This window comes from Furipterus horrens, unplaced genomic scaffold, assembly GCF_987537825.1.
Source record: "Furipterus horrens unplaced genomic scaffold, mFurHor1.1.pri manual_scaffold_2, whole genome shotgun sequence".
NCBI lineage: Eukaryota > Metazoa > Chordata > Mammalia > Chiroptera > Furipteridae > Furipterus > Furipterus horrens.
The window spans coordinates 59,786,300-59,808,607 of NW_028327172.1; the positions used below are offsets into that span (position 1 = coordinate 59,786,300).

Consider the following 22,308-nt stretch of genomic DNA (forward strand, 5'->3'; position numbering starts at 1 on the left):
GGCACTTCCCCCACTGCCCTGGCCGTCGTTCCCAGAGCGGTTGGGTCTGTTGACGTTCTAGGTCCGTGGGGACCCTTTAAACAAGCGGACTTTGCTGAGCGACTGGCAGTTTCTGCCTCCGCCCCAACCCCCACTGGTCTGCACAGTCAGAAGCAATGAGGCTTGATTTTCCCCAGTGCTGGGACCATGAGCTTCGAGGTCTGGTGAGGAGCTGGGAACACTCCCCAGGTGTCCCTCCTGACTTTTAAAAACCTGTGACTGTGCTTTCTGCCGGCCTGCCACTGCTGCCGCCACCACACCGGGTCCTCTCTGCCCCGTCTCTGCCCCTCCTACCTGTCTGGATGAGTATTTCTTGTTTATATCTTTGTTTGCTGGACTTCCATGCTGTTTGATTTTCTGGAACTTCTGGTTGTTCCCAGTTTTGAGGTAGGTTTATTCCTTCTTAGTTATGGAGGGAGATGCAGCGTGTCTGTCTACGCCTCCATCTTGGCCGGAAGTTCTGAAGATAGATTTTTTTAAACGTTAAAGACACTGAAGTCTTTAGTGTCAAATCAGCTTAGTTGGAACATAACCTGCATGATGGGAATAATAGCTAAGGTGTAAGGAACCCTTTCTGCCCTGAGCTCTTGACATGTGTTAACACACTTAATCCTTATAAAAACCTACTGGATAGGTAGTCTTAGCTCTGTTGTACAGATATATCAACTGAGATACTACTAGTACAAGTAAATAGGGAATACATTTAACATTTAAATGTCAGTTAAGAACTTTGAGTGAAAGTCAGTCAATCTGGAGACTCCTAGTTCACAGAGAACTTTGAGGGAATGGGATATAGTTAGGAGAAAACGTTTCTTTGAGTAATACAATTTCTGTAAATATGTAAGATTACATTTGGAAAAAGCAACTTCCTGTACTTCTTAGAGTAAATTATTAATATGAACTGGACTATGGGATGTTGGCCCCAACTTCATATGAGCTTAGGAAAATCCCTTACTTAAATTGCTTATTGTCTAAATTGCCTCTCTGCTCTGCTATTTTGTGGCTATATTTGTGCCCCTTTAGCTTTTTGTTCTTGGCTTGGTGCTTTGGAAACTAAGATTAGGGACAGTTTCTCTATTAATTTTTGCTTCATTCTCCATTAGACTGTCCCAGCGACCAAGTATATCATCATTATTTGAAAAAACAGTTTGAACTTACATATATTACTGCTATTGGGAGTAAGAAGGAGCATTTTTTATTATGATTTTGTTTTAGGAGGAAATGGCCAACAAAATGAGTTTTTGTTTATCTTTTTGAAAATATGTGAAAAATGTAAAAGTAATCAATAGTGAAAGACTTCATATTAGCCTTTTCAACCATGTCTCAGATGTTTGCTATTCTGCATTTTTCACTTCAGTTAGCCAGGTTGACCAAAGGATAATTCTCTTTCTTCCAGGTTTGTCTCCTTTGGGCATGTATGTTTCTGTTGAATGCCCTTCTTTGGTGAGGGAGGACAGGACTCTTCTTTCCACCCTCCCAGCCCCCCTTTAATGAGCCATCTTTAGCAAACTATGGGTAGCATTAGTAATCAGATTGCTCCCCTATTGTTCTGCAGAAGCATTTTCTTTTCTCTTTTCTCCTTTCATATGGGGTGGGGGGACCCAGAAAACCCTGGAATTTATTTATTAAAAATTGTGTATTCTTCCATGTTTAAACTTAAGTCCCCTTCAAAGTAAACCCATCCACTGTCCAAAACAGTTTTTGAACTCATTAATTTTGATGCCTTAATAGTGCTTCTGCCATACCCCCCGCCCCCCCAATCACTTCCACATTGGCAAAATGTTTCCCTTTGATGACTTTTCATCTGGGGAAACAAACAAATGAAACAATCACTGGCAGCGAGATCAGGTGAATTGGGAGGGTGGAACACGGGGGTTATGCTGTTTTTGGTAAAAACCTGCTGAACACTCAGCCCAGTCTGGGCAGATGTGGTAGTCACCCATCATGAAATGGGCAAATGCATTGAAAGAGTTTTTTTTAAAAATTCACTGAAGTTAATTGCAGCCTCTCACAATCTGCCAGCAGGCACACTGATACAGATGGGTTCTTAGAACACTCACCTAGAAGGGGAAGCCCTTCAGAAAATAATTTCGGGGTTTTTTTTTTTTTTTTTTTTTTTTCCATACCCCCTCGTAGCATCCTGTGTGTGTTTCTCCTGAAAACAGGAACTCTGCTTTATTCATCTTGGAATTTCCAGTACCCAGAAAATAATGCCTGGTGCATAATAGTATTTTAGTAAATATTTAATAAACCTTTGAGGAAGATAATTGACTTCCATATACTGGGCCAGTGAACTATTTGGTCAGCTGTTTATTGTTTATTTTTTAAATATGAAGTTCTTGAATAGAATTAATCTTTATGTTGAAAATACTCATATGTGATCTTGGTCTTCAGTTAGTTGGTTCACCTGATAGGTTTATGGTGTTCATGCTAGGATAATGAATTTGATTCCTGAAACAGAATGATGGTGGTGGTCCCTTAACTATTGCCACCGACTAAATGACTTAGACTGGCTAATTGTCTTGCATTTGTTGGCTCTTGGTCCTAATGGGAGATCACCTGAAATTATATAATGGAGCATCACTAATCCATCACTATATCCTCATATGCACAGTAACATCATCTTAAAATTATTGGTTTAAATGATGAACTTGTGAATTATTGCCTCAAACCTCATTTTATCCCTTATTTTAATTTCATAGAACCATAGAAATCAAAGCATTATTATTGTTTGCTTGTTGGAAGGACTATGTTTTCTTGACGTATATGTATACAGTGGATATATATTGTGGATGAGTTAATGCTAGAACTCTGTCATAGGCCAAGGCTGCATCAGTTTTTCTGACTAACTACTCATTTTTGGCCTATAGCCTTTTGTTTGCCCATGATAACTATTAAGAGAAGAGCAAAAAAACAAACACTACATGTGCAAGTACATGTAGCTAGTTTTGAATTGACTTGCCAAATACAGTGTGAGCTGACTTTCTCTTTGGTTACCTTTTTACCTTTCGTGACTTGAAATTAAATAAGCAACTTATTGGTGTAGTTTAGAATAATCTTTACTTGTATTCAATATGTAATTTAACCTAGGAAAGTTATTTTAAAAGTTGTTGATACCTTTTTTAACTGCTAAGTTTGTCTATTTTTAGATAGCATTTTTGGAAAGAAAGGGGCAGGATTTTGGGAAGGTGTAGCATTTATATTAGGTGAGTAGAAAATAAAACTGATTTTATAATTGTAGTTAGTTTAATTTCAGGTGAGCTGTTGTGAGGGAATTGGTTCAGTTTTGATAGTTAAGGTCAATGTGAAGATTTGATGGTGAATGGATTGCTGTGCAATCAATTTGTTTTTAAAAACTGCGTATTTAATAGGATTATAGGATACATGCATTTGATCTTCTGATAGGAAACTAAAGGAGCCATCTGGTTTGTTCTTTACATCATCACTTCATCTTCTGTTTTCAGATTGGGACGAAATAACTACATTATCCTTATTCCCATTTGTACATTTCCTTTTAGAAGTAAAGCCAGTTGTATAATGACTGAGGAGTTATGGTTTGGCTGGTAGTATTTCCTCCTTTATTTTTTCTTTTCTCAACATTAGCTTGTAACTTTTCTTTACAGCAATAATGTTAATTGTGTAGATACCAGGTTTGGAATTTGTGTTAGGTTTTAATTTAAGATTTTAGACTTGGTACAATATAAACACTCATTTATTTTTTGTTCTTCATATTCTTGCAACATATCGTTTTGAATTGGTGACTTAGACTTGGCCAAAGTGTTATTTTTAGGTGATATCTGTAGCACATCCCAGAAACACTGCACAAAATGTTTGAGTATTGGTAAAAAACAACCATGGGTGCTGACTTAAAATTTAGTTAGACAGTTTGTAACTGGCAGCTAAATTAGGAAGCTATTTTATAAAGTAGCTCAGGAGGCTGAGATACTGCTTGACTTACTGCAGGGAGAAAGCCATTTCTTCCTATTGGGGGAAACCTTTTAAGAGAGAAGCTTAAGCTTCTTCCTATTTTTGGGTCTGTAGACTTAACGTAGAAGTGCTTTTTCTTTGACTTTGTTCATTAGTTAGGTTTTCCTAACTTAACCAGTGACCAACTAGAAGGTAGTGTAGCTTTTGAGGTTTTTAAAAACATAGTTTACCTATTCTAATTAGAATGATTACATCTCTGGGCGGATGACTGGAAAACTGCCTTATGTATTCCTCTCATGTAAAATCATGTAGGCACTACTCACAGAAAATCCGGTGAGTTGACTTAGTTTGTTTTGTAACATTCTTGGCTTCTTTTAAAAAAAGATTGTATTTATTTTTAGAGACATGGGAAGAGAGAGAGAAGGAGAGAGAAACATCAGTGTGTGAGAGATACATTGACTGGTTCCTTCTCACAGGCCCGCAACGGGGGACCTGCCTGCAGCCCAGGCATGTGTTCCAACCAGGAATCAAACCGGCGATCTTTTGGTTCACTGGCTGGTGCCCAATCCATTGAGCCACACCAGCCAGGGCCTTTTTAAAAAACTTTGCTTTATAATTGAAGTCTTGTGATTTTCTGAGGTGCTTGGAGATGGGGATGCCCAAAACTCTTGAAACCTGTTCCTTGTGCACTTGGGTTGAATAATATACCTTCTTACATCTAGTCAAGTTTAGTTTATTATAGCCAGAATGAAGGTGATTCTCATGAGTAGAATATACTGTACCAGACAATAGATGGTTTACTGTCTATACTAGGAATTAGATTTGTGAGGGTTAAAAAGAGAGAATGTGTGAGCTTTAGAATAGTTGATGACAAGACTCAGACCACTTGGAATGAAGAGACAGAGAATTGAGAGAAAATATGTATATCTTGTATATCTTCAGGCATCCCTCTAGTGCAGTGGTTCTCAACCTGTGGGTCGCGACTCCTTTGGGGTCAAACACCCTTTCACAGGAGTCGCCTAAGACCATTGGAAAACACATATATAATTACATATTGTTTTTGTGATTAATCACTGTGCTTTAATTATGTTCAATTTGTAACAATGAAAATACATCCTGCATATCAGATATTTACATTATGATTTATAACAGTAGCAAAATTACAGTTATGAAGTAGCAACGAAAATAATTTTATGGTTGGGGGTCACCACAACATGAGGAACTGTATTAAAGGGTCGCGGTTAGGAAGGTTGAGAACTACTGCTCTAGTGGAAAGATTTTGTTTTAAAGTATCTAGTTCCAGCACAGCTACTCCTTTGTGTTTAAATTTTACATTGGAGATAACAGCATTCCTTGCTTGTCACAAGGCTGTCCTAATAATCAGATGACTGAGGATTAAAAGAACTTTGTAAAATGTTTAAAAATTTGCACTTATAAAGATTTAGCCACATCTCAGATCAAGTGCAAGTAACTATGGTAACACTTCCCAGCTGAAGAAAACCTAAAGAAGGTTTTACAAAAGTCAGTGAATTTGAGGTGATTTCATAATACTATATTGGGAAACTGATGGTGGAATAGTCTACTAAAATGAGGGAAAACCTTACCAATAAATTACGGTACTAAGTAAAAGTGTCTACTATTGGTAATGGTGCTTTAAAGCTTACAAACTGCTCTAAATACGTTGCCTTACAATATATTGTTGTGACAATGATTCATTTTTTTTTTTTAAGTGGAGAAATTGAAACTGAGAGGCTAATTGACATGTCTGAAGTCATAATGGTCAATAGTGAATCTGGAATTTGGTTTACATCCTTTGCTCGTTATGCTGTCACTATCCTATTATAGTACAGTCCTAGCACATGGAAATGGATGGGGCCATACGTGGAAGTGATGATAGGAGAGCCCTGAGTATAATGTTTGTGGTGGTGAAATTAGCATCATTGTTATTGTTTGAAGCAGAGATTAGAAATGAATAGCACTTAGGGTAGACTATGAAATAAGTATGAGTCAGAGAAGAGGTTTAGGGAGAAATGAACTTGAAAGAAATAGAAAGAACTGTCAATCCAGTTCTGAAGGTATCCAACATAGCAGTGAAAGCAAAAGCTAGTTTATATTCTCCAGTATTTGTCAGGTTTAGGGAGGGATCATACTTGAAAAGTAGTAGTTTGCAAAGTAGTAGCATTTTAATTGTGTAGAAGGCTTATTTGGGGAGCCTTTGTCACAACAGCAAAAATGTAAACTGGTGACAGATTAGTATTGTAGAACGAAGGGAGAAAGGTGGTTTAATTTTTCCTTGCTACTTCTCTAGACCATTTAAGATTTATATTACATTTTCATAAGCAAGAGGAAGATAAATTCAGAAATTTGAGGGACTCTTCAGATACCCATCTAAGGAGAGAATGTAGATTTTGGAAAATTATGTGATATTATCTACATACCTAAACATAGATAGATACTTCCATGAAAGAATCACCTATTCTATTCTTAGTTTTATTGTAGTTGGTACGGAGAAGTAGAACTACTAAATAAACAAAACCACTGTAAATATTACATACTATATGTGTTAGGTGTTAAATTCATTGTTTCTAAAATTCTCTAGTAGCAGAGGTCTGTTTCTCACAATGCCTATTATTGAGAAGTAGTTAAAGCCTTTTTAAATACAGCATGAATCAAATAACTTTATTTTGGAATTTAAATAAAGTAATACCAAATTTCCTATAGTTGGGCACCATTTCGAGTTTGTTTTTTCTTATTCTCAGATTAACATTTTTTGGTGGCCAAAGTTTGGATTTTTACATTTGAACCAGTGCCCCACTCCCCCATTTTGTTAACATTAGTTGAGGCATAATTTACATGCACTTTTTAAGTTAAAAAACTAACATCTTCACTTTAAGTTTAGCAGCTTAATAAAGCAGATCTTTTTTAATCTCTGAAGATATTATGCCTTTTATGGGAGGCATTTGTCAGGATGAAATTAATCAGGGTTTTTGTTTTTTGTTTTAAGTGCCAAGAAACAAGCAAACATGGGTCAAACAGAATTTTTAAAAACAGTTGTGTGATAATGAAATGTGTGAGGATAGAGTTTTTTAAAATTATTGTTAAAATATTCCTAGTGATTATTCTTTGTGAAAACTTAACGCCCTAAGTTTAATTAGGAAAAATACTTTGACTTTATTTTGTGGTGATTTATTAATATATGTCAATTACTCAGATTTTCTGTTTATGGAGCATTATTTCAAAATTTAAAGCTTTGTAGATAGGTTATTATTTGTTTTTTACTATTTTTAGCTATATGTGTCATTACTGTTTATAGCAGTTTGAGAAAAGATTTTTCAGAAATGGCTTTCACATGTCACCCAGTGGCTTAGAGGGCTCCCTTGATGCCTACTTGCCACAGATGTGGCACTTAATGAACTATAGTAAGTGACTGTTATCATTTTGACTCAAGGTGAACAGATAGCTTTGACTTAATTGTGAAGAGTATGAATTAATATATGAGATACTCATGGTCCCTACTTGCTGTCTACATAAAACTAGAGGTTTTGCAGAATCACTAAGAGAAGATTTCTTTTCAACATGACTTTGATTTGGCAAGGATGAAGCAGACATGTGTGAAATAGAATGAATGTGATGCCTTCATACTTCCCCTCTTATGTGGAGATGTTAGCTGATCATAGTGGTCAGTTCCATAGGCTTCCAGGCCACTGGTGACACATTACCATTGCTACTGTAGTTTTTAAAAGTCTCTTATCCCAGACTCCGGATCATTAGGTATAAATAGGAACCTCCTCCAAACATATACCCATCCCACACTTACCACCATCTGACGCATATTGGTTCATTTGTTTACAAGATTGTCTCTCCCCCCTAGTTTATGTTTCATGATGGCAGGAATTTTGTCCCCTCATCTCTTTTTATATATTTATATTGTAATCCTCACCTGAGGACATGCTTATTGATTTTAGAGAGAAGGGGAAGGGAAGGAGTGCAGGGAGAGAGAGAGAGACAGACAGACATTGATGTGAGAGAGAAACATTGATTGGTAGCCTCTCACATGCACCCCGACTGAGACCGAACCCGTGACCCAGGCATGTGCCCTGACCAGGAATCGAACCTGCAACCTTTCAGTTTATAGGGTAGTGTTCCAACCAAGTGAGCCACACTAGCCAGGGTCACTATTGTATATTTCCAACTCCTAAGACAATTTGGCATATTATAGTATGCAATGAATATTGTTGAATAAGAAGGGTTTCTGTTTATTTGTACTGAGGTTTGGAAAGCTGTGGGAAGATGGAATATAGAGAATCTTAGGTTTTAATTGCTTTGGGGACATGAAACTTGTGTTTTCTGAATGAGGTAGACTCTGAAGCCATGAAAATGGTTTTGGATTCCTAATTTTTAGATTTGGGCTTGACTGTTATAGAACTACATGAACCTAGCTATGGGAGGACTTTTTGCCTGTTATTTTCTTTTTTCTCCCTGAACTTTGTGTGGAGAAATGGGCTTTTGTTTTGCTTATACATCTATAAATACTTATGCCATCATAGCAACACGTGCATGTGGTACCGTACCACACACTATGGAAGATAAAAGAAAACAGGATTCCTGGCTGGTGTGGCTCACTGGACTGAGCGCTGGCCTGCAGACTGAAAGGTCGCTGGTTCGATTTCTGGTCAGGGCACATGCCTGGGTTGTGTGCCAGGTCCCAGGTTGAGGGCGTGTAAGAGGCAACCAATTAATGTTTCTCTTGCACATCGATGTTTCTCTCCCTCTCTCTGCCTCCTTTACCCTCAATCTAAAAATAAATAAATAAAATCTTTAACAAATGAAGAATGGGTCTTGATTGCTTAAAACCAAAAATTGATCAGTCAGGTCACAGTTGAGATTATATTCCTCTTTTATAAGCATGAGATATTTTTGGGCATAGAGATGAAAATTTCTAATATCTCCAGCTCTTCAGAGGACCTTAGATTGATTTTCAGAAAAGAAAGTTGAAAATCATTTGTATAGAGGATTCATTGAAGTTTAGGCAGTTAGATGATTTTCTCAGGGTTGGATGCATGTTTAGGAATGCTGGGGAAGAATTGGAATATAGCCTGCAAATACAACAGGAGTAGATAGTAGTCGTATGTTAATTCCTTTGCTACATGTAGACTTTTATTAGGTCACTTATAACTAGGGTGACATGTATTATAATTTATTCCAAACTAGGTCACTTTTGAGAGTGAAAGAATGTATTATCTGAATGGGACAACAGGTGTAAAAATAACTTTCAGGCAAACTAGGACACTCGATCACCCCCTACTAATAACATACTTTCCTCCAGACTTAGTTCCAATTCTTTGAACCTCTCACAGGTTCTCTCAAGCTTTAATTCCTATATCCTGGTCTTGTTGGAATGAAATAATTCGTTCCATTTTTTTCTGCTCCCCCACCCCTGACTGTTTATGGTTTACAGCATGTGGAGGTAAGTACAGTACTCATAATGTATTGTTAGTTGGATACACACACTCGCAGTCTGTTCAGAAAAAGTCCAGCCATTGTTAATATAATGAGAATGGTTGGTGTGACATCGATGCCACTTGGCAGCCAAGGAGAGTGAACTGGAATGCGCATCTGTGAACAATGATGACTTCACTGTACTAGTCAGTGGGGGTGGCAGATACTGTCAAGAGAGCATGTGTGGCCATCCCATTCAAAGTGACTGAGTGAGTAGAGCAATGAATCTACATCCAATTTTGCATTAAGTTTGAGCATTCTCGTCCGTGGAAACTATTTGGATGATTCAGAAGGCCTCAGCTCTGGGCAACTAGTGATTGGCAACTTTATCATGACATGGTGCCTGCTCATGCATCACGTCTCATGCAGTTTTTTGAGGTGACTCAGCCCCCCTACAGCCCAGATTTAGCACCCTGCGACTTCTGGCTTTTTTCAAAATAAAATCACCTTTGAAAGAGAAGAGATTTCAGACCATTGATGAGATTGAGGGAAATATGATAGGGCAGCTGATGGTGATTGGGAGAACTGTGAGGTCCCAAGGTGCCTACTTTGAGGGGGATCGAAGCGTCATTGTCATATAAACAATATTTCTTGTATTGTGTATCTTAATAAATTCCTATTTTTCATATTACATGGCTGGATACTTTTTAGAAATCAGGTTTTGTATGTTTCTGATCCAGTATTAGATTATTTTTGAGAATCCTGGTTGTATTTCCTTAACTGGGCTCATGAACTATTAGTAGAATGTAATATTTACAAAAAAGAGAATTTGTAATTTTGGCATTTACTTTTTTTAAAATTGATTTTGAGAGAGAGAGGGAGAAACATCAATTTATTGTTCCACTTATTTATGCATTCATAGGTTGTGTCATGTATGTGCCCTGACTGGCGATTGAATCTGCAATATTGGCATATTGGGGTAATGCTATAACAAAGTGAGCTACTTGGCCAGGGCCTTGCCGTTTATTCTTAAACTATGTGATACTTGATATGTTTTCTTTCCTACAGAAAGGATTGTAATTCTGAACTTCAGATCTTCAAAGAAAGGAAGTACACCTTGCATTTATACCATGGACATTCTTCAGTCTCTCTCTTTTTTTAATGCTTTCGTTTTGTTTTTCTATTTAGTTTAAATTAAAATTTTTTTTATTTTATTTTTAATCCTAACCTGAGTAGGAGGGCGGGAGGGAGGTGGAGAGAGACAGAAACAGCGATGTGAGGGAGAAACATCAATTGGTTGCCTTCCTTAAGTCCCTGACAGGGAATTAAACTTGCAGTCTTTCAGTGTATGAGATGACGATCCAATTAACTGAGCCATCTGGCCAGGACAAATAAAACTTACAATTGTTATGTTAGGTGATGTGTTTATATTAACACAAATAATAGTTACTGTTGAGGTAGTACTTACCAAAATATGGTTCTTCACCTCTAATATCATTATTTGGAATCTGGATGAGACTAGGGTGTCTAGAATTGGAAATCACCACTTTGCAGTACTAGAATGAGATCCCAGACAATCTCAAATTAAGGAGTTTGTTTATTGATGAGTCTAAACCCGTTTTTTCCTTCTTGCCAGAGTCCTATTGTTTCTCTTATAGTCTTCCATCTTGTGGTAGGAATGTAGAGTACACCAGACAACAAAGGGGAAGCTCTAGGTTTTTAGACTTATTTATATTAATAATGCTTATATGGAAGACTAAAAGCTTTTGTTAATAGGGGCAAATAACCCTTTCATTTGAAAAATAAGTCTGTGGCAGTGAATTCTTTAGAGTATTCCAAGAGTACTCTATATGTTTTTCTGTGTGGTATTTTAATGATTTAAACTTTTTTTGGGGGTAACATTTTATGTAGCATTTTAATTATTTAAACTGTTTTGGTTTTTTTTTTGGTAACATTTTTTGAGGAATTTGTGGGTGAAGAGGCAAATACATGAATAATGATAGATAATTTTAAGAGACAGTTGGGCTGATTTGGAAAGGATGCTTTGTGTTGGGTTGGGCAAAAAGTTTGTTTTTCTCCTCTAGAAGATGACTCTAGTAGGACTTAGTTGTCTTTAACTTTGAAACAATTTTGTTAGATTGTAAGCGACAGGTGTCATATCAGCCTGCATTAAAAACAACTTAGCAAAATTGAGTGAATTTTTGTGTAGCCATTTTAATATTGAAGATGGAAGAAAATATGCAACGTTTTTGGCATATTAGGCTTTATTATTTCAAGAAAGGTAAAAACAACTGAAATGCAAAAATAGATTTGTTCAGTGTGTAGAGAGGGTGCTGTGACTGATCAAATGTGTCAAAAGTGGTTTGTGAAGTATCGTGCTGGGGATTTCTCAGTGGACAATGCTCCATGGTCGGGTAGACCTCTTAAAGTAGATAGCGATCAACTAGAGACCTTAATTGAGAACAATCAACATTATACCACGTGGGAGATAGCCAACATAGTCAAAATAGCCAAATCAATAAAGCTATTGGTAGAAATGAAAACTGCCTTTTTATTTTATGGAAAAAATCTAAACAGCCGTTCTGGCCAACCCAATATATGATTAAAATTTTAGGGCAAGTACATAATCTTTCCATTAACTAAAACAGTTTATTTTTCACTTTGAAATTAAAGTATGGACAATTTAGCAAACTTGGCTTGTGTTCAGCTATGACTCAGGAGGGCTAAATTTTAGCCAGACATTAATGTAGAGTACCTTTGGGTTGGCTTTGTTTACCTGGCTCCATCTGAATTCTTTCTTCTTTTAGGCATTCCCTCTTTATTTCGCTTCTTTCTCCTGCTACAGATAAAAAGGAGGTCAGTCCTTTCTCCTTTGATGCTTTTTAAAGTTTCTGAAGACAGGCCACACTTGATGTTGTGTGGTATAGCCCCAGGAATGCTTTCTAAATCTGTTGCCTTTTTTAATCCTCTTATTAAAAAAAAAAAAGATTTATTTAGGTGGCCTCCATAAGCACCTGAAATTAGCATTGATGGAGGTCTTAGGTTTATATATCTTCAGAAAGTTCTGTTTAAGCGGAGCCAGAGAATGAGAGAATTTGTGAAGGTTTACAGCAGCTTTTCTGTTGAGTAGTTTAAAGAGGGGGTAAAGGGCGGGGGGGCTCTCCTTTTACATAGTAATTTTTTAAAAATCAGTTAAAAAGAAAGAAAAACTTAATAACCAAGTTAAGTATAATATGTACTGTTACCAAATTGTAGTTATTTTATTTCCTAGTTTTTACATGCATGAATCTTTAGTCCATTCATTTTGCAGAGAATACATTAGCAGAAATAGCATAGCTAGTTGTGCTGTCAAATTATTATTCCTATAGCTGCAACTTGTTTTTTTGTTGTTGTTGTTTTGTTTGGTTTTTTTTTTTAGTAAGATGGGACTTGGACTTACTTTCTTTGTGGGTTCTGGAGATTCCTCATCATCTATAATGGTGGGAGACTGAACTTCTGTTCAGAATATTGGCGTACCTCTGTAATAGTGAATACAAAATCCCCAGCTATCTTACAATGCAACTCTTGTGCTTACACCACTTCTTCTTCATATCCTTAAGGAAATAAAGGGACATATGGCTGTACTTTCTGCCATCATGATATGCTCCGAAGAGTCTAGAATGAATTACAGTATGGCGTTGGTATCTGTTGTGTGACCTGAGAGGTGCTTACTGAAGCTTGTCAAATTATGGAAGTAGTAGTGATAGTTCCTTTGCTTATTGGTTGACTACCTGTTTATATGTAACTTAGTTGCTGAATAATTTTGAAAGTGTTTTTTTTTGTACTTTTTAGAAAAGTACAATATATGTCCAAATATACATCCACAATTTAAAAAAATGGAATCTTACTCTGTTCTTTTTTTAGCATGGTTTTGATTTAATATACTGTATTTCTCCTTTTCATCCACCCCCACCCCCTTTTTTTGCCATATGAGTTGGCATCGTAGTGTATCATTGTCGGACTGCTGCCATTTAATGGACTATCCCATTGTTATTGGACATGTCTGCTTATATTGTGACTTAGGTTCCTTAGCTTCGTAGTACTTTTTTTTTTTAACTTATATATTTTTACTTATTTATTTTTAGAGAGGAAGGGAGGACGAAAGAGTGAGATTGATTATCTCTCTCACGCGCCCAACTGGGGACCTGGCCCCCAACACAAGCATGTGCCCTGACTAGGAATCAAACTGGTGACCTTTTGGTTCACAGGTTGGCACTCAAGCCACTAAGCCACACCAACCAGGGCATCTTCATAGTACTTTTATCAAAACCATTTGGGTATCTTTGTCATTTCTTTTTAATTCTTTGCATGCCTCCTTCTCTCCTCTTCTCAGATTAACTCAGTCCTTTTACTTGTATTGAGCATTCTACATCCTATCTTTTCCTGGTTTTTATCTTGACATCCAGTTAACATTTTGATTAGATTTATTAAGGTATAAATTAATCCTTGATGTTAATTTTTGTTAATTCTCATGGAAATTATGTTAAAGTTTAACATGGCTTATTTCTCACAGAGGACACCACAAACTTTAAAAGATAGAATTGTAACAGTTATATCTTAATTTGGACCATACTTTGTGACCCCCCTTATATAAAAAAATGGTAAGGAGTAAGATGAGTTCATTGTGTTTCCCAGACATTTGACACTTCTGACTAGGCAGATGTGCCTCTGTGTGTCATTTGTTTTGGCTTCAGTCTGGTTTCAGTTAGCATGTTTTCTAAATACAGTAGTCCCTCTCTGTATAGCGGTTCACTTATCGCGGCCTCACTGTATCACGGGATTTTAAAAAATATTTAATTATTTATTGCGGATTTTTGGAGTACTGTATACATATGTCGTTAAAAGTTTACATAGATTTAAGAGTAGAATATGTTTAAGAACATAAGTAGTATTTATAAAAGTGTAGAAAAGGTTAATAAGGGAATGGGAAAGGTTAATAAGGGACTGGGAATGGTTTATAAGTTGTGGGAAGGGTTTATAAAGCCTTAATATATATATAAATACTAAAATAAATGTAAGGTTCCTACTTCGCGGATTTTCACCTATTGCGAGGGAAGGTATTATGTCTAGAACATAATACCTTCAATAAGTGAGGGAATACTGTACTTCCAAATTTGTGTTAAATGAAAATAATGTTGCTGATTCTTTGTATCAAAAGTTCAGAAACAATTTTCTTACCCTCTAGTTACTGTTTTTTTGTGTGTGAATATTTGTTCCTTTTATTGGTACTCCTGCCTAGGAAGATTCAAAAATCCAATCAGCGAAGCAACATTTAATGAACCACTTAAATTGCCTTCCAACATTGATTCCAAATTGATTGTGTCTCCAATCTTCTAGATGATTGATGAAATCAGTCTTATGTTACCAAAATTGATTCTGAAGGCAGTTGCAAAGAGTATTATTCAAAATGACCTTTTTGAAAGAGTTTGGCTAAATAATTATGGTATATTGTTTTAAAGACATCAGAGAAGGAAAACTCTGACTCCAAAAAACCTCCGCTGCCTTGCGGCATACCTCTTCAGGGGAAAGGCTAAGGGAGTAAACCCCGACAGAAAATCCGGAGCCGGAGTCCCTAAGGCGGTTTGACGTTGTAGTCAACACCGGCAACTCCTGCGGCGCACCTGAAGCCAAGCTGTATTGACTCCGTCTTTCCCTTGGACCCTTCAGCTGCGAAGAGGGGGGGGGTCTGCTGCATGGGCAACAGCAGACCCTCCATATCACCCTGCCCAGGCTCTGTAGCTTCAGCTTCACTGGAGAGGACACTCCAGCGTCATCACAAGATGTCGATTCAACACGGGAGGAGACAGATACCGTGTCACTCCCGAGTTGGACTGCAGAGCCATTCTCGGCGGTGCAGATAGACTCTTAAGAAGCTACACCATCGTCTCTCGAGACGGACGGCTGCCGACGACGACGAGTATGGAAATTGCTAACAAAACCGTTCGCAGGCTCCTTTTAAGTTTTCTCGGTCTAGTAGAAGAGAATGATTTGGAAATAAATAATTATAGTGTAGAGTAATTCTGTAGGGTAGAATTATGTACCATGTTTAATGACTTTGTGGAGGCCTTAGTCTGTGAAGGGGAAGACTTCACAGAGGGCAGGCTTTATTCATTTTTGAAGAATGAGCAAGAATGGAATGATTGGCTATGAAACAGCAAGGCACATCACAGAAAACTGGAAAGTGGGTTTGTGTTGGAAACTGAGATTCAAGGAGGATATTGACAAAGATGAAATCTATGCCATCCTTTAAGCAGTGGGGACATCATTAAAGTTAAGCAGTGACAGTGTTGAGTTATAGGTCATTCTATGACCAGTTTAGAGAATATTTGGTGGTGTGGTGTGAGTGAGTCCCCAAATTAGGTGTCATTAAAAGTGAAGAGGTCGCCCTGGCTGCTGTGGCTCAGTGGATTGAGTGTCGGCCTGTGAACCAAGTGTCGCTGGTTCCATTTCCAGTCAGGGCACATGACCAGGTTGCCCGCCAGGCCCCAAGTTGGGGGCGCATGAGAGGCAGCCACACATTGATGTTTCTCTCCCTCTCTTTCTCCTTTCCCCCTCTCTCTTAAAAAAAAAAAAAGATAAATAAATAAATAAATAAATAGAATTAAAAATAAAAGTGAAGCAGTCAGTCCAACATTTCTCAGTGGGGACACTTTGGGGTGGGGCAGTTTTTAATTGTGGAGTGCTGATTGTACATTACAGGACAGTCTCCTTCATTCTTGATATTAAATGCCATTAAAACCCCTCAGAGAGCGTGATAATCTCTCTTCCCAAATTGATCATCACTCCTAGACATGGTACCCCTACTTAAGAAATTTATGAGATTTGAACTCTGGCTTTGGCAGTGACAGTGGGATGGAGAGGAGAAAGTGGAATTGCCAGATGTTTAGGAGACTTCTTTACTAATTGGCTTTATGAAATGTAAATAAACACACACAGGAGTAGGAGTGCCTTTGGGGGGGGTACATTGTGACAAGAAATTTTGTGACAGATTGTTTTAAAAACTAATCAAATAAGGTTATGAGGAGTAAAATGATTTACTGTGATCATGAGAAAGTTATATTTAAGAACCGGTAGCTTACTGTTTCTGGAAGGATATAGAAAATTATAAAGATAAATATAGGAAAAAGCTAGGAATATAACTTCTTATAATTAGATTCTGAACTTGACCATTGTGCTTGAAGTTTTAAAGAATCCACAATGAGCAAGAAATAGAAAGGCCCTCAATAGATTATATTTTGAGAGACAAAGAAAGCTTAGTTTTGGAAATAAGGCCAGTACAGTATATATTTTCAGTGTCATAGGACAGGTATAAAGTAAGAAGATTCAGAGAAGGTAGAGATCAAGTCTGCTTTTTACTATTAGGAGCTGAACCATACATAAGAAGTTGAATGCACTATTTAATTTTTGTTTCAGGTAGTCTGAATTTTGAAAGCCTTGAGTCATTCTTCTGTTCCATGGGCATTCTGTTAGACAGTTGTGCTTTTTTTTTTTAAGCATTGTTGGCTAGGTTAACTGCTTATCTAAAATGGGTTTGCTTATCAGATGTTACTTTGTATAATAATTGGACCTCTTAGAATAAACATTTTTGAAGATTATAAATAGATAATTTGGCATAGTTACATTGATATTTCTTACTAGCAATCACGGCCAAGTTAGGTCACTTGAATTCATATTTAATCATTATGCACTAAGGATTAAAAGTGGACAAATTGCTAATGAATCATGAATAAATTTAATTTTTTTCCCCTTTATGGTAGTTACAACTGAGATACTTATATATACTTTAAAAGTAAAACAACTCATTTCTTGGTCTTCCTCTCTGTTTTCTAAATTGGACTATATTTTGTATTTTCTTTTTTGTTAACTTTGCCAATAATAATCTCTTAAACAGATTGGAGGTAAAACTGATCTGTTAAAAGCTTTTCTCAGTTTTAGTACTAAAACAATTGCATATTAGACTATTTTATAGTAGCACTTTCCAGTTTGAAATATAAAATTGGAACTTTGTGTTTTAACCTTTTCAGAGTAGTAATTGAGTAGAATTCATGGATCATTTCTTATTTGGAAATTTATTGCAGTAAGAAACTTAAGTCTATTTTTCAGTTTTGCCAATGTTAGCTAGTTGCTATCAACTGATATCTGAGATAATGCAGCAGAGTGGAAGGGAGAAAAGAATGAGAATTATTTTTATAAACTGAGATCCTACCCTGTCAGAGACCAAATATCTGTTATCCTCCTAAAAATGCAAACATGGTATTCTAGGGAGGATACTAATAAAGGTAGTTTGACCTTCAGCTTGTTCGTACTTCTACATGCATGATGTTTTTTTTAAATGTTTTTTAAAGGTAGGGATGAATAATACTAGTGTTGTAACTCTGAAGGTTTATGAGTAGTAAGAGAACTGTGAAAGTTCCTCAAGGCCTTGAAACAATTCCCTTTGAGATAAAATACTTGAGGGTGAATTACTCTTTGAGGGAGTTTGATTTACTTTCTGGTATTATTGATCATTTATGTAATGCTAATCAATACCTGTTTACTTCTCAGGTAGATTATAGTGGTTGGTGTCAGTTGTTCTGAGAGGTTTGTAACAGCTTTTCCAAACTGCCTATTGTTCCTGCACTCTGTTAGATCTTTTACTTGTTAGCAAATCTGGTATTAGCAATAAATTAAAGGCAGAGAATGAATCCTTTTTTCTTTTATTGCAGACTTAATTCAGTGCACAAATGAGATGAATGTGAACATCCCACAGTTGGCAGACAGTTTATTTGAAAGAACTACTAACAGTAGTTGGGTGGTGGTCTTCAAATCTCTCATTACAACTCATCATTTGATGGTATATGGAAATGAGGTAAGCAGATTTTTTTTGGTTAACGAGCATACTGGTGTGTTGACTGATCATTCAGCTTGCTTCTCTCCCTGAAGCTTAAGGAATGGCTTTAGCAACTGAATAATATAGGTGAATAGGGGAAGGTCTCTACAAAGACTTGTAGAACTTACAATTTGGGGAAAGATCACTTGTAAGCCAGAAAGCAGAAAGTAGGTCAGAGCATTCAGGGCTTCAATAATGAGATCAAGAAGCAAAGATCAACACCTAGAGATGGGTTCCGTAAACAGCACTTTGCAGGCCTTGTGTATAGACTTGTGTATATATATCCAGTTGCTCTTTTACTATAGACCAATCAGATTTGTCTGATCTTATATAGTTGGCTGTAGAAGCACTTTGCCTAATTCAAGAGTGTGATGGCCTTTTGAAGAAGGCCTTCTTCAGCATAGATGAGACATGTGTCTGAAGTCTTCTTTACCTAAAAGGGGAATAAGTAAGATGCACAAGCTTTTGCAGTTTAATGTTTGGATAGAATGATCTTTTTTTAAATGCCAGTCTGGCAGCCCATTTTTCGGTTCTTACTCTAAATGATGTTCTCAGCCCAATATACTTAATTTATGAAATTACGTTAAAAGGACAATTTGAAATTGTGTTAAAAAAATAAATTAAATTGTGTTAAAAGAACATTTGAGTGGAAATAGACAAATCTATGTTGATATGTGCCTTAGAAAAATACAGCCCACTGGTTGCTGGGAGAGAGCTTCCATAGAGATGGATAGGGACTTGAGTCATTGGCATTAGACTTCTGAACATAATGATTTTCAGACATCCATCACTTTACTCATTATTTTGAGCTTTTCAGTCATGAGACTTCTGTCATCTTTGACATATACCAGTAGAGCATCATTAAAGTTCAGAATTAAAACAGGAATTTGTCTACAACTTTATCATTGCAACAGATCTATTTGCACATTTTGGTGTTTGTTTTTGCTCCTTGACCAAAAGTATTTTTATAGCTATATCTAGATAAAATACTTAGTTTTTTAATATATTACACCATAAGCATTGCTGTGCTCTATGTTCTTTGTATTAATCACCTTTAGTTATTGCATAGTTGATCATATACTCCGTGATTTTTTTTAAGTTTTTTATTTTTTGCTTTGATGGGGGTGGAGAGGGAGAGAAAAAAACACTGGTATGTTGTTCTGTCTATGCATTCAGTGGTCGATTCTGTTATGTGCTCTGGCTAGGATTGAGCCCTCAACTTTGGTGCATCGGGACAACGCTCTAACCAACTGTACTACCCGGTCAGGGGTTCATGATTTTCTTAACTGTTCCCTTTGCTGGAAATTTAGTTTTCCAATTGTTCACTGTTATAGCACCACATTGAATGATTTTATTTGTAGTTTTCAAGTTTAAAAAATTATTTCCAGAAGTGTTATACCTGAAACATGGTCAAAAGGCATGACCATTTTTAGGACATATATTGCTATATGTTACTCATTTGCTTTCTAATTCATTATAACCAGTGTACAGAGTTAGTAGAAATGCTTGGATATACTAATTTCAGTGTAACTTGAAATTTTTTATCTTAACTAGGATAATTATTTTTATCAGTAATGTGTTTACTTAAGATCATGATCATTTAGTCCAAAGAATATCAGGCTTATTTTTCACTTAAAAGAAAAATGTACGCTTGGCTCTTGAACACATGGGCTTGTATTTCATGGGTCTACTTCTTTGTGGATTTTTTTTTTCAATACTGTAAATGTATTTTCTCTTAAAATTTTTAATAACATTTTATTGTAAGAATACAATATATAATACCTACAACAGTCAGCTAATAGGAGTTAAGTTTTTGGTGAATCAAAAGTTATATGTGGATTTTTGACGGCTCTGGTTGTTGGCACCCCCAACCCCCTCATTGTTCAAGGGTCTACTTTAGTTTATTCTTTAAAAAGAAAAGGCCACAAATATAACCAGCTGCAATGCCAGATAAATAGGCTGTAAAGGCCAAGAAACAGTTGATTGTCATTCTTTACAATTGACTGACAGGAGGAGAAAGCATTTCAGTGTGGTTTTTAGATAAACTCATGTTTAGTTTCCCTTAAGCAGCTATAAGAAATACAATGCTCTGCTTATTTTTTTGTGCTATCCTTGGGTTTTCACATTGGCAGTTATTAGTCTGTGTGAGAGTATGCATAGGATCTTACGCTGTGGTGTTGGGAATACCGTGGAACAGTGTCTCTCAAATAGGGCAGGGGAGGAGCGTGATTCCCCCACTTAGGTACATTTGTCACAACTGGAGGGAGTGCTATTGGCACCTAGCAGGTAGAGCGCAGGGATGCTTCTAAACATAATGCACAGGACAGGCTCTGACAGCAAAGAATTATCAAAGCATACGAAAATCAGAGTCTAATACTGCCATTTTGAATGGGCTGTTTTAGGATAAGTGATGACAGATGAGTCTTTGATTTATAGATTATTTTTTTTCAAAATCCTGGTTGGTTTGTTTAGGATGATCTCAGATCAACAGGATTGAATTGGGAGTGACAGTATGCATCCTAATTGATGATAACCCTCTGCACACTTAAAAAATAAAAAGCAAATCCTTAGAAGTGAAATTGAAAGAAGTTTCTTTAGCTCCCTTTTACTCAGGTTGTTTGTAATGGGAAGTTAAGATAGTATTCTATGGTAAACACTTTGGAGAGCATTTTAAGAAGATGAATTTTTAAATACATGCTGACCCAAGTGTTCAGCCTCAAGTATATATCATGAGAAACTCTTGTATGCTTGCACATGGACACCAAGTACAAAGATATCAATTAAACATTGTTAATAATAGTGAAATTGACAAGAATTTTAATATCCAAAAAGAAATGAATACATAATATTCTACTAGTTCATTTAGATACTAGAGCATCATTTAAATAATGAGCCCTGGCTGGTGTAGGTCAGTGGATTGAGCACCAGCCTGTGAACAAAAGGGTTGCTGGTTTGATTCCTGGTCCGGGCACATGCATGGGTTGTGGGCCAGGTCCCCAGTTGGGGACATGTGAGAGGCAACTGATGTTTCTCTCCCTCTCTCTCTCCCCCTCCTTTCCCCTCGCTCTAAAAATAATATCTTTAAAAAAATGAATTTTTAAAACATTACAAGTGTTTAAAAAAATAAAATGAATGAACTAGGTCTACGTATTAAATGAATAATTCTTGGAGAAAAGTTGTTACAAAGCACATTAGAAAAAAAAGTATAGTATGATATTTCTGTAAATTTAGAATAGAAAACAAAATTATGTAGTTTATAGATAGATGTGTAGTAAAATTATAAAGACCTGTGTGGGAAAGATGTATACCTACTCAGAAAAGTGATCACCTCTGAAGAGGGAGAGAAGGGGAATGAAATTAAAAGTGCGTCTTCAATAGAAGCTATAATGTTTTGATGCTATAAAGAACTCTAAAAGTAAATATTATAATGTGTTTAATCTGGGCAGTGGGTAAGAGGATGTTTATAATATTGTTCTCTTGTCCTCATATGATTATAGTATTTTGTTTTTTGTTTTAAGTCAGATGCCACCTAAGTGATTATCTGTAGTCCAAATAGGTTGCGATAAAGGGCAAAATTATCGAGTTTAAATGTGCCCATTTTTATATTGACTTAAATAGCTGTGGGCATAGGCTTTAATAAATTATTGGCATGTTAATGAAAAATATGTGTGTTTAGGTTTGGTAACTAGTTAATAAGACTGAGGATGAGAAATTTAAACTAGATAAGCTTAATAGAATGTGTTAACCACTTTTCTCCCTAATTCCGAAATTAAGAGTTTGTTAGATGGCAGCATCTTAATTTGACATAATTATTTTTTTGTTTTTCCAGCGTTTTATTCAGTATTTGGCTTCAAGAAACACGTTGTTTAACTTAAGCAATTTTTTGGATAAAAGTGGATTGCAAGGTAAAGACTACTTACTTATTATGGAATATCAAGAGTTGACCCCATGTGATGATTACTGCAGAGTTGAACTATGTCTTTTAGAACATGTGC

The 22,308-nt window shown here is 36.4% G+C and overlaps 1 protein-coding gene across 12 annotated transcripts in view; it reads left to right on the forward strand.

The window, feature by feature from the left end:
- The window catches only part of PICALM (phosphatidylinositol binding clathrin assembly protein), a 102,227-nt gene that overhangs the window by 13,962 nt on the left and 65,957 nt on the right, over nt 1–22,308 (forward strand). For all 12 annotated transcript variants that reach the window (XM_090265763.1, XM_090265770.1, XM_090265766.1 and 9 more), the window contains exons 2-3: nt 18,150–18,292; nt 22,143–22,218. In XM_090265763.1, the coding sequence (XP_090121889.1) occupies nt 18,150–18,292; nt 22,143–22,218 (219 nt within the window). The remainder of the gene's footprint in view (nt 1–18,149; nt 18,293–22,142; nt 22,219–22,308) is intronic.